The sequence below is a fragment of the Patiria miniata genome, unplaced genomic scaffold (genome assembly GCF_015706575.1).
Source record: "Patiria miniata isolate m_02_andy unplaced genomic scaffold, ASM1570657v1 HiC_scaffold_2, whole genome shotgun sequence".
In the NCBI taxonomy this organism is placed as follows: domain Eukaryota; kingdom Metazoa; phylum Echinodermata; class Asteroidea; order Valvatida; family Asterinidae; genus Patiria; species Patiria miniata.
Window position 1 is genome coordinate 7,420,587 of NW_024037058.1, and position 14,191 is coordinate 7,434,777.

Genomic DNA, 14,191 nt, shown 5'->3' on the forward strand with positions numbered 1-14,191 from the left:
CAGACATTGTTTTGGAATGATAAACTTAAATTTGATTTTGTTTTTTAAAACTGAACTTCTTAATCTTAATTTCAACACATTTGTTTCTGGCCTTTTTCCAAAAAAAAAGAGGTTTTATTTATAAACTGTACTTTTTTTGTTGTGGGGCATATTATTAGGCTATTTTAAGAAAATGACAATCACAACAGGTAATATTTGGAAAGGCCAGACAGATATTTTGCCACCACCGACTCCCAGGTCCTCCCATATAACTGAGCCTGGTATTTTCTCCCTTTGTGTTTTGATACTGGGGAGAGGCCATTCTAGGGATACCACCAGGATTTTAGTTGGGGGGGGGGGGTTTGACAGGACCTTTTCGATTTAAGCGGGAAAACCCATTGAGTAACAAACTTTAGATTTTGTTCGGAAACACTTTTCTTCTTTTTTTCGATTTTCAGATGTTTCTTTTTTGTGATGGCCCCTTCCAAAGCAAACAAAAGTTTAACAGAACCGGTCACTGGTAAACTGAAATCCTTCAGTGAAATTTGAAACACATTTTCACAATTCTGAACTTCCAAGGATTGTGTGTTTGGCCTAATTTTGACAATGTTCTAATCATCTATAACATCATTTCAGTCATCTTCCAAGTACAAAAAAATATACACCAACAAAGGTAACTCAACACAACAAAATGAGACAGAAGCCACCACAAATACTTCTGAATTAGTTTGTGGCATCAGATCAAAAATAATCCTCCGAGACAAAATTGAATTCAGACTCATGATATTGTGGCGGAATCTCCCGAGGTCAATTTAAACCAGAGGTCAGGGAAGGCAATCACCGACTGAGGTGAAAGTTCCCCTAACCCCAAACTATGTTTTCTGCCTCGAACCTAGGGAAGTTTTCGAGCAGCCTCTAGGCCCAGGGATGCAAGCTCGTTTTGGTGGAAATCTACCGCCCAGTTGGATACTGATTACCAGGCCCTGTTACTCTAGTACAGAACAGAACAAACAGACGAAGAAACTGCAGAAATATTGGACACTGGGATACACAATTCTCTTTGTGGAAAGGAAATGATTGGTTTATTTAATCACGGACAATTCTGACTTGATTGGGAACTCTTTGATTTATAAGGTTATTATCGTTGGATTGTTATGATTATATAAGTTTGAGCGCCTTAGCTGATCAGTATACGACAAAACCCGTGTGACAATAAACTTGACCGAGTACAGTTATTGACTACCTGTGACTATTCCTCCCAGGCCTCTATGTCAACCTCTGGGTCGACCCTCTATGTTATCGCACGTCTCTGTGAACCCACGACAACAATCCTTATGCCTGTACTTAGTCACCCTACTCTGTAAGTCAAACACTCAACTGCAACAATGGTACAAAAATGCACTGAATTACACAATAAAGCAATTCGGTCCTACCAGGCTAACTGGGTCACACCACGGGGCTCTGCGCTCCGTACAATCGCTCAACCACGGTACGAGAAGTCAGGCCGAAACAGCGTCAACACCGGTACACTGCACCACACACGGCCTCGCCAAAGCAAACGCTAGCTTCGTCACGGACAATGGCAATTTCACTTGTACACTACTACTGAACCCGCTCCATACACAGAACTGAGGAACAACTTACGCAACTCACGCAACTGAACTCAACTGAACCAACTGAACTGATTCACGCCCGGCCGACCATGCGCTCAAGTACCACGGCAAGGGTAGCGGGGCCACGCCCAATCACGCCGTGATTGGCCGCCAACCCTTCACCTCTGCCCGGTAACACCAATCACGCATACGCGGATACAGGAAACACAGATCGCAAGTGCGGTCACGGCCTGCCTCGCCCCGCCCAGCGACAGCGAGCGCGCTCCGATTGGCGGCCACTCCCGCCAAAACCACGAGACATTGTCCGCTGACACGACCTGACTTCCTTGCCAAGAAATTACAAGTAAACACTACCAAATAAGGGGAATTAGACTGGTGTCGGCCCACCCCATCACGCCACACAGGCCCGAGCAGAGCTTGGACTGTCCCAGTCCAAACCAGCTCGAACCCAGTCACGAGATGGGTGACCGGCACCAGTCTAGCTAATTAAATATGCACAAGCTTTTTAAACTTCACGTAAAATTCACTCTTATGTTTTTCGTTATAGAAAACTAAACTTATGATTTCTCTTTATACAAAACTAAACTTATGTGTTCCTTTATACAAAACTAAACTTATGTGTTCCTTTATACAAAACTAAACTTATGTGTTCCTTTAGCACAGAATAAAGCTTAGGTTTTCCTTTATACAGCATTAATCTTATGTTTTCCTTTACACAAAACTAATGTTATGTTCTTCTTTACACAAAACTAAGTCTTTGTTTTTCTTTATACAAAACTTAGCTTATACATGGTAAAGTTTTCCTTACAATGACTTTGAACCACACAATTTATTTAGAAATCATGAATCTTCGGCAAAGATGAAAGCACTTTTCCTGATTGTTTTTCTTTTTATACAAGGAAATGTTTTGTATCAACAGATTACAATTTATGCAGATAATTTTAGGGATAAGACAGATGGAAAATCACACTTAAACTCGAATAGTATCCAAAATTAACTGGGAATCATTTTAACCAATGAACGGATTTCTTTTCAAACAAGATGAAGGCAATAATCACTGATTTTAAAACTGTAAAGATAAAAAAATAACTTCTCTTTTACACACTAAATAGCACCGACAAAACTGTTAAAACTAAAAACAACTACTAACACTAGATAAACTTTAACTGGCCCTAAGGACTTGCTAGTTGGGTCCCGTCCTCCTGAGGATCATCCAGTGCAGCGTCCAGCTCTGTCTCTCGCAGATGCTCGATGACCTCGTCGTTTCTCTTAACGACCCTGTTACGGTAGATCACTTCGGTGGTCGTCCTTACTCGGATTGTGACGAGTCTCCTCATCTTCAACGGAGGTGAGTCACGACCACTGCGGGAGGGGGAGGGGGTCATCTCTTCTAGGGGTGGCATAGATGAGTCAAAGTCTGCCACTCTACCGGTATCTTACAGGCAGGCGGTGCTCTCTCCTCGGGTTCCTCCGAGACATACTGGTCCTCTCTGGCACTCTGATGGGGTCAACCTCTATCTGAACATCCCCATTTTCTACCGGAGCTTCTATTTCCGGTTCTTCTTGCTCTATTTGCTCTGTTTTCTCCGTTTCCTCAACATGAGGAGTCTCTTCTGTCACTTCGACTCGAGGGTTTTCTCCTGCTCTATCAATCTGAGGAGCTTCTTCACATGCTTTTGGAGAGTGACTCCAGGGTACCAGTTTCTCACCCTGGTATGGCTTCAGTCTGTCAGAATGCACCACTTTCATTTTTCCCCCTTTCCGTATCTGTATTCGGAAGGTCACATCTGACAATCTCCTAACTATCAGCCACGGTCCCTCCCATCTCAACTGCAATTTAGGGGACAACTGTTTCTTCTTAGCCGGGTTGTGTAGCCAGGCAAACTCTCCTTCTTTCAACCCTTTATGGGTGGCTCTTCTGTCATAGTTTCTCTTCTGTCTTTGGGAGTTTTTCCCTAGACAGTCCCTAGCCCTCTGGTGTGCACTCTGCAAATTTCTTCGCAACTCTTCTGCAAAGTCTGTCCGAGTGTCAAACCCTGTCTCTGGACTACCGGTGACCAGGTCAACTGGTATACTGACTTCTCGCCCCAACATCATTATATTGGGGGACTCCCCTGTGGAGTCTTGTGGGGTGCATCTATACGCAAAGGTTGCATAAGGGAGGAATCTATCCCAGTCTCTATGCCTCTTCTGTGGGTCAATCAGCACAGCCACCATGTTTACTAGTGTCTTGTTAAACCGTTCGACCATACCATCCGATTTAGGATTGTATGCTGTCGTTCTTGTCTTTGCGATTCCTAAGACCTTGCACATTTCTGTGAAGACTTCTGACTCAAAATTGGTGCCCTGATCAGAATGGAGTTCTTGTGGTACTCCAAATCTACACACGAACTCTTGCACCAGTTTGAGTGCTACTGTACCCGCCGTTGCGTCAGGCAATGGATAGGCCTCCATCCATTTTGTACAGTAATCACCCACTACGAGAATCCACTGGTTCCCACTCTCCGTTTTGGGTAGTGGCCCGAGCAAATCTATGGCCACTCTCTCTACAGGCACTCCCACTCTATATTGTTGCAAGGGTGCAATCCCTTTCTTCGCAGGGGACTTTCTTCTTGCACAGAGGTCACAACCCCTTATGAAGGAGCGAACATCTGCGGACATACCTGGCCAAAAATATCTTCTCTTTACTTTGGCAAGGGTTTTCTTTATGCCCAAATGACCACTAAGCAGTCCACCGTGCACCTCCCTCAGGGTTTCTTTCCTCAAACTCTGTGGCAACACTAGTAACCATATCACGACTCTACCGTCATCAGACTCCCACCTTTTATGCAACACCTTCTCTCTCACACTCAACTGGTCCCAGTAGGACCAATACGTCTTATGGGCCGCCGTCAAGTGGGAAATCTCTACCCACTCCGGACGATCTTTGCTCTCTTCCTTGGCCTCTAAGGCCCAACGTATCGTCTCATCTTCTAACTGGGCTTTCCTTACAGCCTCTAGTGGGACACTTGGTTTGGCCTCTATGCCTCTAACCAATGTCTTGTCCTCTTGTGACGTCACTTCCTCTCGACCACATTGTCTACAGGGTTGCCTAGACAACCCGTCCGCGTTGCCGTGCTTCTTTCCAGCTCTATGCTGTACTTCTATGTCATACTCTGAAATCACCTCAAGCCATCTCGCCATCTGTCCTTCCGGATTCTTAAAATTAAGGATCCATCTCAACGCACTATGGTCGGTTCTGACCGTGACTTTCCTACCGTACAAGAACTGTTTGAAGTTCTTTAAGTACACCACTACTGCCAATAACTCCCTGCGTGTGACGCAGTAGTTTCGCTCTGGTCTGGTTAACTTACGGCTGGCATATGCCAACACTTTCTCTTCTCCCTCTTGTATTTGGGACAACACCGCTCCGATACCGTCGCCACTTGCGTCAGTATCGAGGATGAAGTCTCCCTCTGGAATGGGGTAGGACAAAATGGGGGCTCTTTGAAGTCTACTCTTGAGGTCATCAAACGCACTTTGGCATGATTCGCTCCACTCAAACTCCCTTGACTTCTCTGTCAAGGCATGCAAAGGACTGGCTATCTCTGCAAAACCTTGAATGAACTTTCTGTAATAGGATGCAAGGCCAAGAAAGCTCCTTACATCCTTCACGCTCTTGGGAACAGGCCACTTGGCTACCGCCTCAACTTTCTTTGGATCCGTGGCCACGCCTTCGGATGACACTATGTGCCCTAAATAGGCCACTGACTCTTCAAACAAATGGCATTTGCTTGGCTTTAACTTCAGTCCTGCATTCCTCAATCTATTGAACACAAGCCTGAGCCTATCTATCATCTCTGTGACTGTTCTACCATAGACAATAATGTCATCCAGGTAGATCAACAGGATTTCCCATTGGAGTCCTGCCATCACCTTCTCCATTAGTCTTTCAAATGTAGCCGGGGCATTACAGAGCCCAAATGGCATACATTTCCATCTGTACAAACCATTTCTAACAACAAATGATGACTTCTGGCTGGCGTCGTCATCCAAGGCGACCTGCCAATATCCAGAGGCCAAATCAAGTGTTGAAAACCACTTGGCACCTCCTAACGCATCGAGAGTCTCGTCAATGCGAGGTACCGGATACGCGTCTTTGATGGTTACCGCGTTTAACTTTCTGTAGTCGATACAGAAACGCTTGGTACCATCTTTCTTGTTTACCAACACTACATTTGCTGCCCACGGACTATCCGAGGGTTCTATCACACCTCTTTTCTCCAGGTCAATGACCTGTCTCTGTATCTCTCTCTGGACACAGTCGGGGTGTCGTCTCGGTCTCTCTTTTATTGGTCTCGCTTCTCCAGTATCAATGTGATGCCTCACGGCATCAGTTGCACCAATATCCTGCTCACTGCTGGAGAAAACATCCTGAAACTCTATCAAGCACTCCTTAACTTGACCATGATAGTTGGTCTCTACATGGTTTCTACTCCTTGCATACAAGTCTTGCAAATATGGGGGCAAGCCCTCCTTTGCTTCTTCAGACTCATGTGCCTCACCTCTTATTGTCTCAGGGTCCACGGTGGAAATCAATCCCACAGTGGTCCCTTTTCGCGCCACTCTTTTCTCTTTTCCTGGGTTGAACAGCCGCAACGGAACAATTTGGTTCCCTGACTCCACTAGTGACCTGGCTAACACCAAGCCTTTCTGGGCTAAATCTCCGCCCCCCTCTAGCGGTTCCACTATGGCTGGGCCAGCCCACTCTTTTCCTCTGTGAGCAATAGTGCCAGGCACTACTGCCTCAGAACCAGATGGAATCACGGTTGCTTCAGCAATTACCACTCTCCCAACAAATGGCTCTCCAGCACTACTAGTGCATTTAATTCTCTCGCCATTTATTCTCCACTCTTTGGTGTGGAAATCCAAGTTACCGCCTGTGGGCAACAAGAAATCCATCCCCAGAATTCCGGGATACTTCATCTCTGTAAAAATCGCCCTGACTGGGTGCGTTGTTCGTCCAACTTGAACTTCGACCCAGGCGACTCCTAACACCGACAGGGAACTTCCATCCACCTGTTTCACTTTCACATTATCTGACTCTAAGACTGGTCTCTGTTCCTTGGGTATCTCATAATACACTGTACTACTAATTAATGTATCTGTGGCACCAGTGTCAACCAAAAATTGGCACTTGGTTTTTCTCACTACACCCTCTACAAACAAACCAAAGCGGGCATCACTCTTTGGGTTCGGTAACGTAATTACCTTTCCCTCCTCATACTTCCGCCGCTTCTCTCCTATGGCCCCCTTGCAATCTCTCCATCGTCTCTTTGCCCCTCTAGCACTTCCGAGGTGCCTACGGGCCCCTCGAGCAGCTGGCTCGACTTTTCCTGCCCCAGGCTCTCCCCCTGAGGGTCTGTTACAGTCTCTGGCAATGTGGCCGTGCTCTCCGCAATTGAAACACTTCCAGCCATCACGCTTTGGGCTACTCTTCTTTGGTTTCTTGCACTCTCGCGCAAAGTGACCTCGCTCCCCACAATTGAAGCATTTCCTAACACTTTGCTCACTCTTTTGTGACTTCTGGTCAGCAGGTTTCCCCACTAGGTCACTCTTTTCCTGGATTTGTTTCGTTAACTCTGTTAACAGTCCAGCCAAACTTTTCATTCCATTCTCCAATTCGTGGATCCTCTGTTCCACCCCGGTATCTAACACTCTAGCCAACCTCGGAGGCTTTCCATCGAGCATTCTCTGTTGCTCGACTTTTTCGAAATTCTCTGTTTCTATTGCAGCTCGAATGGCCTCATCTAAATTTTCAGGACGAGCCCTGTTTATGCCCTCCCGAGTTGACCGACTTTCGACCGCATCTAGAAAATGGTTCTTAGCCAACCGGTCACGTGACTCTTCCGGTATGTCAGGGTACGCTTTAACCGTCAACTCTTGTATGGCTTGGCCTAACTCTTGCAATGACTCTTTTGGGCCTTGTCGGCGATGCCGCAACTCGACAAGGTAATTTTCACTCTGGCGGCCTGAGCCAAATCTCTGTTCTAACAACTTCAACAGCCCACTGTAGGACTGTGTCTTTTCAGTGGGAACGTCACCCAACAATCTTAGGGCATTGCCTTGCAAACTAGCTACCAAATATTTAGCCGCTTGCTCTTCGCTCCACTGATTCACCAACCGGCAAGACTCGAAGTGCCTGAAATACTCTTTCCATAGCACCTTGCCATTGTATCTATCAGGAGTGATATTTGGCCGTCTACTAATTGGCCGCTCGACACTCCTCTCTTTCTCTGCCACTACTTTGGGCTCACTTGTCGGCGTTAAGGGCCCTGCTGAGGTCTTTAAACTACCTGCCAAACTGTTGGCACCTGTGCCCACTGAACTCGGGGCGAAACTCAGCAAATCTCTATTTACTTTTTCAGGAGAAACTGTTTCTCCCCTACTCGGGTTCTCTACAGTGCTATCTGTGCTCAACAGAAAGGACTGGAGCTCCTCTATTGCACTGCTCCCCGTTAAGATCTCTGGTCGGGTACTTCCTACACCACTACTCTTAAGGGGTGTACTTTCCCCAAACTTCACTCTTTTTCCCATCCTTGGTCCAAGTTCAACTTCAGGCGACCGTGCGGTCACCGAGGGACTCGCCCCTCCCTGGGAAAAATAACCAGAACTCTCTCTTGGCATCTGGAACTCGATTTCCGAATCGATCCGCACTAGCCCCTGTTCTTGGCTCTTTTTGTCTATACTTCCCACCGGGGAAGGTTCCTCATAATTGGCTCTCATGGCTTCTAATTTCTTAGCCATCAACTCTTTCTCCCATTGCAAAAATTGAGCATCTAATCTCAGCTTCTGCAGTTCACTCTCAATACTCGAAGTATTCTCTTGACTCATGTTTGTCTCTTTCTATGATTACTCTTCAACCACAGAAATCACTGTACTCAAAATCCTGCTTGATCTCTAGAACAAGACGCAATTTGTTTCTACTGGCCAACTCTTTAATCAGCACCAACTATCCCACTTCTGACACCATTTGTGGCGGAATCTCCCGAGGTCAATTTAAACCAGAGGTCAGGGAAGGCAATCACCGACTGAGGTGAAAGTTCCCCTAACCCCAAACTATGTTTTCTGCCTCGAACCTAGGGAAGTTTTCGAGCAGCCTCTAGGCCCAGGGATGCAAGCTCGTTTTGGTGGAAATCTACCGCCCAGTTGGATACTGATTACCAGGCCCTGTTACTCTAGTACAGAACAGAACAAACAGACGAAGAAACTGCAGAAATATTGGACACTGGGATACACAATTCTCTTTGTGGAAAGGAAATGATTGGTTTATTTAATCACGGACAATTCTGACTTGATTGGGAACTCTTTGATTTATAAGGTTATTATCGTTGGATTGTTATGATTATATAAGTTTGAGCGCCTTAGCTGATCAGTATACGACAAAACCCGTGTGACAATAAACTTGACCGAGTACAGTTATTGACTACCTGTGACTATTCCTCCCAGGCCTCTATGTCAACCTCTGGGTCGACCCTCTATGTTATCGCACGTCTCTGTGAACCCACGACAACAATCCTTATGCCTGTACTTAGTCACCCTACTCTGTAAGTCAAACACTCAACTGCAACAATGGTACAAAAATGCACTGAATTACACAATAAAGCAATTCGGTCCTACCAGGCTAACTGGGTCACACCACGGGGCTCTGCGCTCCGTACAATCGCTCAACCACGGTACGAGAAGTCAGGCCGAAACAGCGTCAACACCGGTACACTGCACCACACACGGCCTCGCCAAAGCAAACGCTAGCTTCGTCACGGACAATGGCAATTTCACTTGTACACTACTACTGAACCCGCTCCATACACAGAACTGAGGAACAACTTACGCAACTCACGCAACTGAACTCAACTGAACCAACTGAACTGATTCACGCCCGGCCGACCATGCGCTCAAGTACCACGGCAAGGGTAGCGGGGCCACGCCCAATCACGCCGTGATTGGCCGCCAACCCTTCACCTCTGCCCGGTAACACCAATCACGCATACGCGGATACAGGAAACACAGATCGCAAGTGCGGTCACGGCCTGCCTCGCCCCGCCCAGCGACAGCGAGCGCGCTCCGATTGGCGGCCACTCCCGCCAAAACCACGAGACATTGTCCGCTGACACGACCTGACTTCCTTGCCAAGAAATTACAAGTAAACACTACCAAATAAGGGGAATTAGACTGGTGTCGGCCCACCCCATCACGCCACAATATCTCAGTTTTTTCTCCCTAAGTTTTTCATAGTTTTCATATTTTTATACACTCTTCATTTCACTGGTCATCAAATTTGAAAATCCCAGGAGACTGCAGAACAATTCCCAAGATATCAGCAGTTTTAATATGTATCAAAATAGCAACAGCTATTTTTATGTGAATGGGGCTCACACTGTGCTTCAAATAACATTTGCACATGCACAATCCATATTTTTGTGTCTTCTCAATACACAAAAAATCACAAGGCTCAGTGAAATGTTCGCAAGACCTGGACTAAGTCCCAAGATCTTGGGAAAATTCCCAAGGAGGGGTCACACTGCTTCACTCTGTAGCATTACTTTTCAGCAATGTTCTCCATTGTCATCAACAGAGCTGTTTACAGTCTCAAGAATAAAAAAGGACCAGGATATATACTCCTCAGAAATCTTTCCTGATCCTGAACTTTGCCACGGGTCTCTGAGGGGTTGTGTCAGTCCGATTGGCAGCGGATTCGTCGGATTCATCCGCTGCTCTCGCCAGCTCCTCGTCTATCCTCTTGTGTCGGAGCATGTCATTGAAGATCTTGTCCATCCTTGCGACCCGCTTCTTACTGCTTCCGAGGGCTTGGCCACTTCCTGAGATGTGGAGAAGATAAACGAAACATGAGGAGGTTATTGCATGTACGGCTTACCGGACAAATCATACACTTAACTGTTTCAAAATCCTTTTCTACATGCATCCATACTCAACTTGGTCTGTGGTTAATGGGGGCACATTCAAATCAAATACATTTTGTATTTTTAAGTATTTTTGTTAGGAATTGAATTTCTTAACAAACATGAAGAAAAGAAAGACCATGGCAATGTCATAACCTGAAAATAGTAGGCCTATGCACCACAGGCAATTTTAAATGAGACTTAAAGGTTTGCATGGTGGATATGAACAAAGAATGGAAAGTTTGTGGTAACACCACATGAATAATATCTTAGCAAAATAGGTTACCAGTCAAATTCTCATGTGATGTTTACTGATTCCGACCAGTTCTCTGCTGAATTTCTTTTATAGAACAAAGTTTTCGGAGTGATATGTCTGGCCTAGCATTTCCATAAAATTTGGTAACACATTTTTTTCAGAGTGGATGGGGAAGATACACGTTCGTACCTGGCGTTCTTCGGGGAGCCATGTTGGTGACAGATGGTGTATCAATGTCAAAATCAAACTCTGTAGGTTCCTCTTCCCTAAAATAAATTGAAAGATAAAAAGTACAAGTGCATTTAGGGAAAAAAAGACATCCAAAATTATAAAACTAGTAATATGTCTAATAACCCAGATATATGAAACAATATAGCTTTGTTTTCATTTCAAATACACATCTTTATTATCAAAATCAAACCCTGTAGGTTCATCTGCCCTAAAAAAAATTGAAAGACAAAAAAATGGTTTTAAAAAACCTACATTTAACAAAACAAGACATCCAGAATAAAACACGAGGAATATATAGACACAGATATCAAAACTATATACATGTAATAACTTTGTTTTTCTATCATATATACATCTTTAAAGATCACTTTAAAGATCATCTAAAAATCCTTCAAGTTTCAAAAGGCCAACAAATGTTGTGCAGTTTGGGTTTTTTTTGTTGGATTTGTGTCGTTTTGTTTTGTTTTCTTTGTTTTAAAACAAATCCCACATGTTGCCAGTTCATATACTCTCTTCTTGTATTTAGTGGGTGTTGCACTCCGCATTGTATCATTGTATAGCCAATTCTGATGGAGAACTTCCCCTGAATCACAGAGAGAGAAAAAAAAACGAAACTCACTGTTTCTCTTCTTCCACATCTGGTTTCTCCGTCTCGTTCTCTGTCTTCTGCGCCTCCTCTTTCTTCTCGTCAACTTCTTCCGGAGGCGGGCGTCTTCCCGGACACTTCCACTGGAGCTCCAACACCCCTTCCTTGTCCAGTTTCTGGTACAGGTCTATGATTACATTGACATCCGGCATCCAAACACCGGACCTTTTCTTGTCCTTTGTTTCGTCGTTTTCATCGTCTGTTCCAAGAATGTTGAAATCGTCACTCAATTCCTCTGTAGCCTTCACTGGCTCTTTTTCAATTGGATCTGGAGATGTTGACGATGATTTCACATCGGAGACTTTGTCATCATTTTTGTCGTCGACAATTTCTTTTTCTTGATCAACTTCAACTTTATCTTTGGCCATTTCCTCTTGTACTTTGTCTTCCCCTTTCACACTTTTCTGCTCTCCACCGTCATCCTTTTGAGAACTTTCTTCCACTTTTGGATTTTCCTCTTTGATAGGAGCAGGTGCTGGTTCTGTTTCCATGGTAACCTCGGCAGTAACTTTAGATGAATCTTCCATCTGAGTTTCTTCAATTTCCATCTTGACTTCTGGTTCTACTGGTTCTTCCTTCTTGGCCTCGTCCGACGTTGTTTCCTCTTTAATTTCTTTCTCAGGTTCAGGTTTTTCTGGGACCACTTCCTCCATTTTGGAAACTTCCTCTGCTGGCTTTTCCTCAGTTTCCATCATTTTGACAAAATACTGGTGCAGTCTGTAGACCTGGGGAAGAAAACATTCTGAAGGTTATCGTATAGTTTAGGACACAACTATGATTTCAAAGTTCTGTTCATTAATCAAACCCAGTCCTCTTTCCACAAAATTAAATTAGATGATGTCTTATTCTTAGGGGAACTATTCAAAACACATAAATTGACTCTTAGTCTTGTATAAACACATAAATTAGACACATAAATTGACACTTGTATAAGTCCTAAAACACAATGTGTCTTTTGAATCATTCTCTTATTTTATATTGAACTGGGTCGTAAACTACACGATTACCGTTCTTAAGTTAACCTAAAATAATTGCCGTGGCAAAGGGTTTGATTTGGGTATTTTGAATGTTGATCAATATATTACTAAATTACTGATTATTAAAGGCCTATGATGAGTTTATGACAAATTGCCTTTGATAATAAATTAAATTGTGCTTGCGTTGTTATTATATATTTATACATATTTGATTGTTTATCATATTCTTTGTTATTGTATTTGGAAACCAATTCGTCCCATCTGTGAAAAAAAATATCGTCCGAATCAAACAGCACCGTTTGTCATGTTTGTTACTGTCCGGAAACTGAACATTCTGATTAACGGAGGCTTTTCTCTTGTCTATTTAACGAAATACACCACTAGTCACATCAAATATAATTTAAAAACTTACCAATTGTAGATATTTTACAGATAATATAAATTTGTGCAGGTTTTCACTCAAAAAATTGTGGTGAAATCTGTTACTTTCTTGTCGTTCATGGAAGCCGCCATCTTGATAATAAGCGTCGTGGAGTCGAGAATCCCAACAAACGCACGCTAAATGAAGAGCGTTGATTGGTTGATTTTTATGCCAATTTGCAAAGTGGTAAATTTGACTGCAACTTTGGCACCGGCAGCGCAGCAGCAGGTACGACAATTTTCCGTCTTCAAAGTATTATTAAAGATGTAAATCTTGCGAGTTTATGTATTCAGCTCAAGTGATACATAATTCACATTAACATTCGATCTGTTGTACAGATATTTCTCTTAAAATACACGGATCCAAACAGTTCAAACCAGGACAGAAAAATGTAAACAAAGTCAATCATGTCTGCATGTCAATGATTGAATAACTTGCTTTGCGTTACCTTTCTTCTACTTTTTTTTCTAGACCTAGACTAGAACTTGGCACACGGGTGCCTTCTAAAGTTCTGGTTCTCTAGAACGAAAGTATATGTACCACTGCCTGCACTGCCTATTCATAAAACACGCTCGTATGGGCTCCATTTTTTCCTCGAATTTCTTTGATATGACAACCCTACATGATTTCCACTGGAACTTCTTGGGTACATTGTGATTGTACGTACAGAACAATATAGTGCTTGTTAAATTTCAGACTGAAGTGGAATGTATATGACAGAGATTTCAAATGCGTCCAAAGTCCAGAGATTATGAACGGAACGTGGCTAGGCTATATAATATGTAGTTCTCTAGGAGTAATATGTAGCTACTCCTAGAACTATGAGGCTCCGCGTCACGCGGAGCCTCATAGTTCTAGGAGTAATATGTAGCCACGTTTACGGGTCTAGCTCCCCTGTGGTGACTTGGTCTAAAATATAAAAAAAATGCTATCCTTTTTCTTCACACCGTGACCATGTGCTGTAAATTGGAAATCAATCAGAACACCCAAGACTGTGAGAGTAAGAGTGACCATCATTAATGAAGTTAATTGAGGCATATCCCACTTTTTTTCTTAGAATGTAAGATTAAACGTTGTTTCAAATATGATTTAATAGTTTTCTTTGTTTTTTGTTTTGACAAAAAGGTGT

General features: G+C 43.7%; 1 protein-coding gene across 1 annotated transcript; it reads right to left on the reverse strand.

Annotated features, from left to right (window-relative positions):
- Positions 1 to 9,838: 9,838 nt before the first annotated feature.
- LOC119726224 (PAXIP1-associated glutamate-rich protein 1-like) lies at positions 9,839 to 13,239 on the reverse strand. The gene is made up of 4 exons (XM_038197836.1): positions 13,054 to 13,239; positions 11,638 to 12,389; positions 10,977 to 11,053; positions 9,839 to 10,450 (listed from the first exon to the last, which is right to left on the reverse strand). Exons 2-4 carry the CDS (start codon positions 12,357 to 12,359, stop codon positions 10,254 to 10,256), a joined length of 996 nt encoding a protein of 331 aa, XP_038053764.1. The 5' UTR covers positions 12,360 to 12,389; positions 13,054 to 13,239; the 3' UTR covers positions 9,839 to 10,253.
- Positions 13,240 to 14,191: the final 952 nt, after the last annotated feature.

Excerpts from the sequence above, each read along its gene's own strand:
- LOC119726224 (XM_038197836.1), bottom strand. The coding sequence starts at position 12,359 with ATGATGGAAACTGAGGAAAAGCCAGCAGAGGAAGTTTCCAAAATGGAG. Across the intron at positions 11,054-11,637 it reads GATGTGGAAGAAGAGAAACA|GGAAGAGGAACCTACAGAGT; the intron begins GTGAGTTTCGTT and ends AATTTATTTTAG. Across the intron at positions 10,451-10,976 it reads GGCTCCCCGAAGAACGCCAG|GAAGTGGCCAAGCCCTCGGA; the intron begins GTACGAACGTGT and ends TCCACATCTCAG.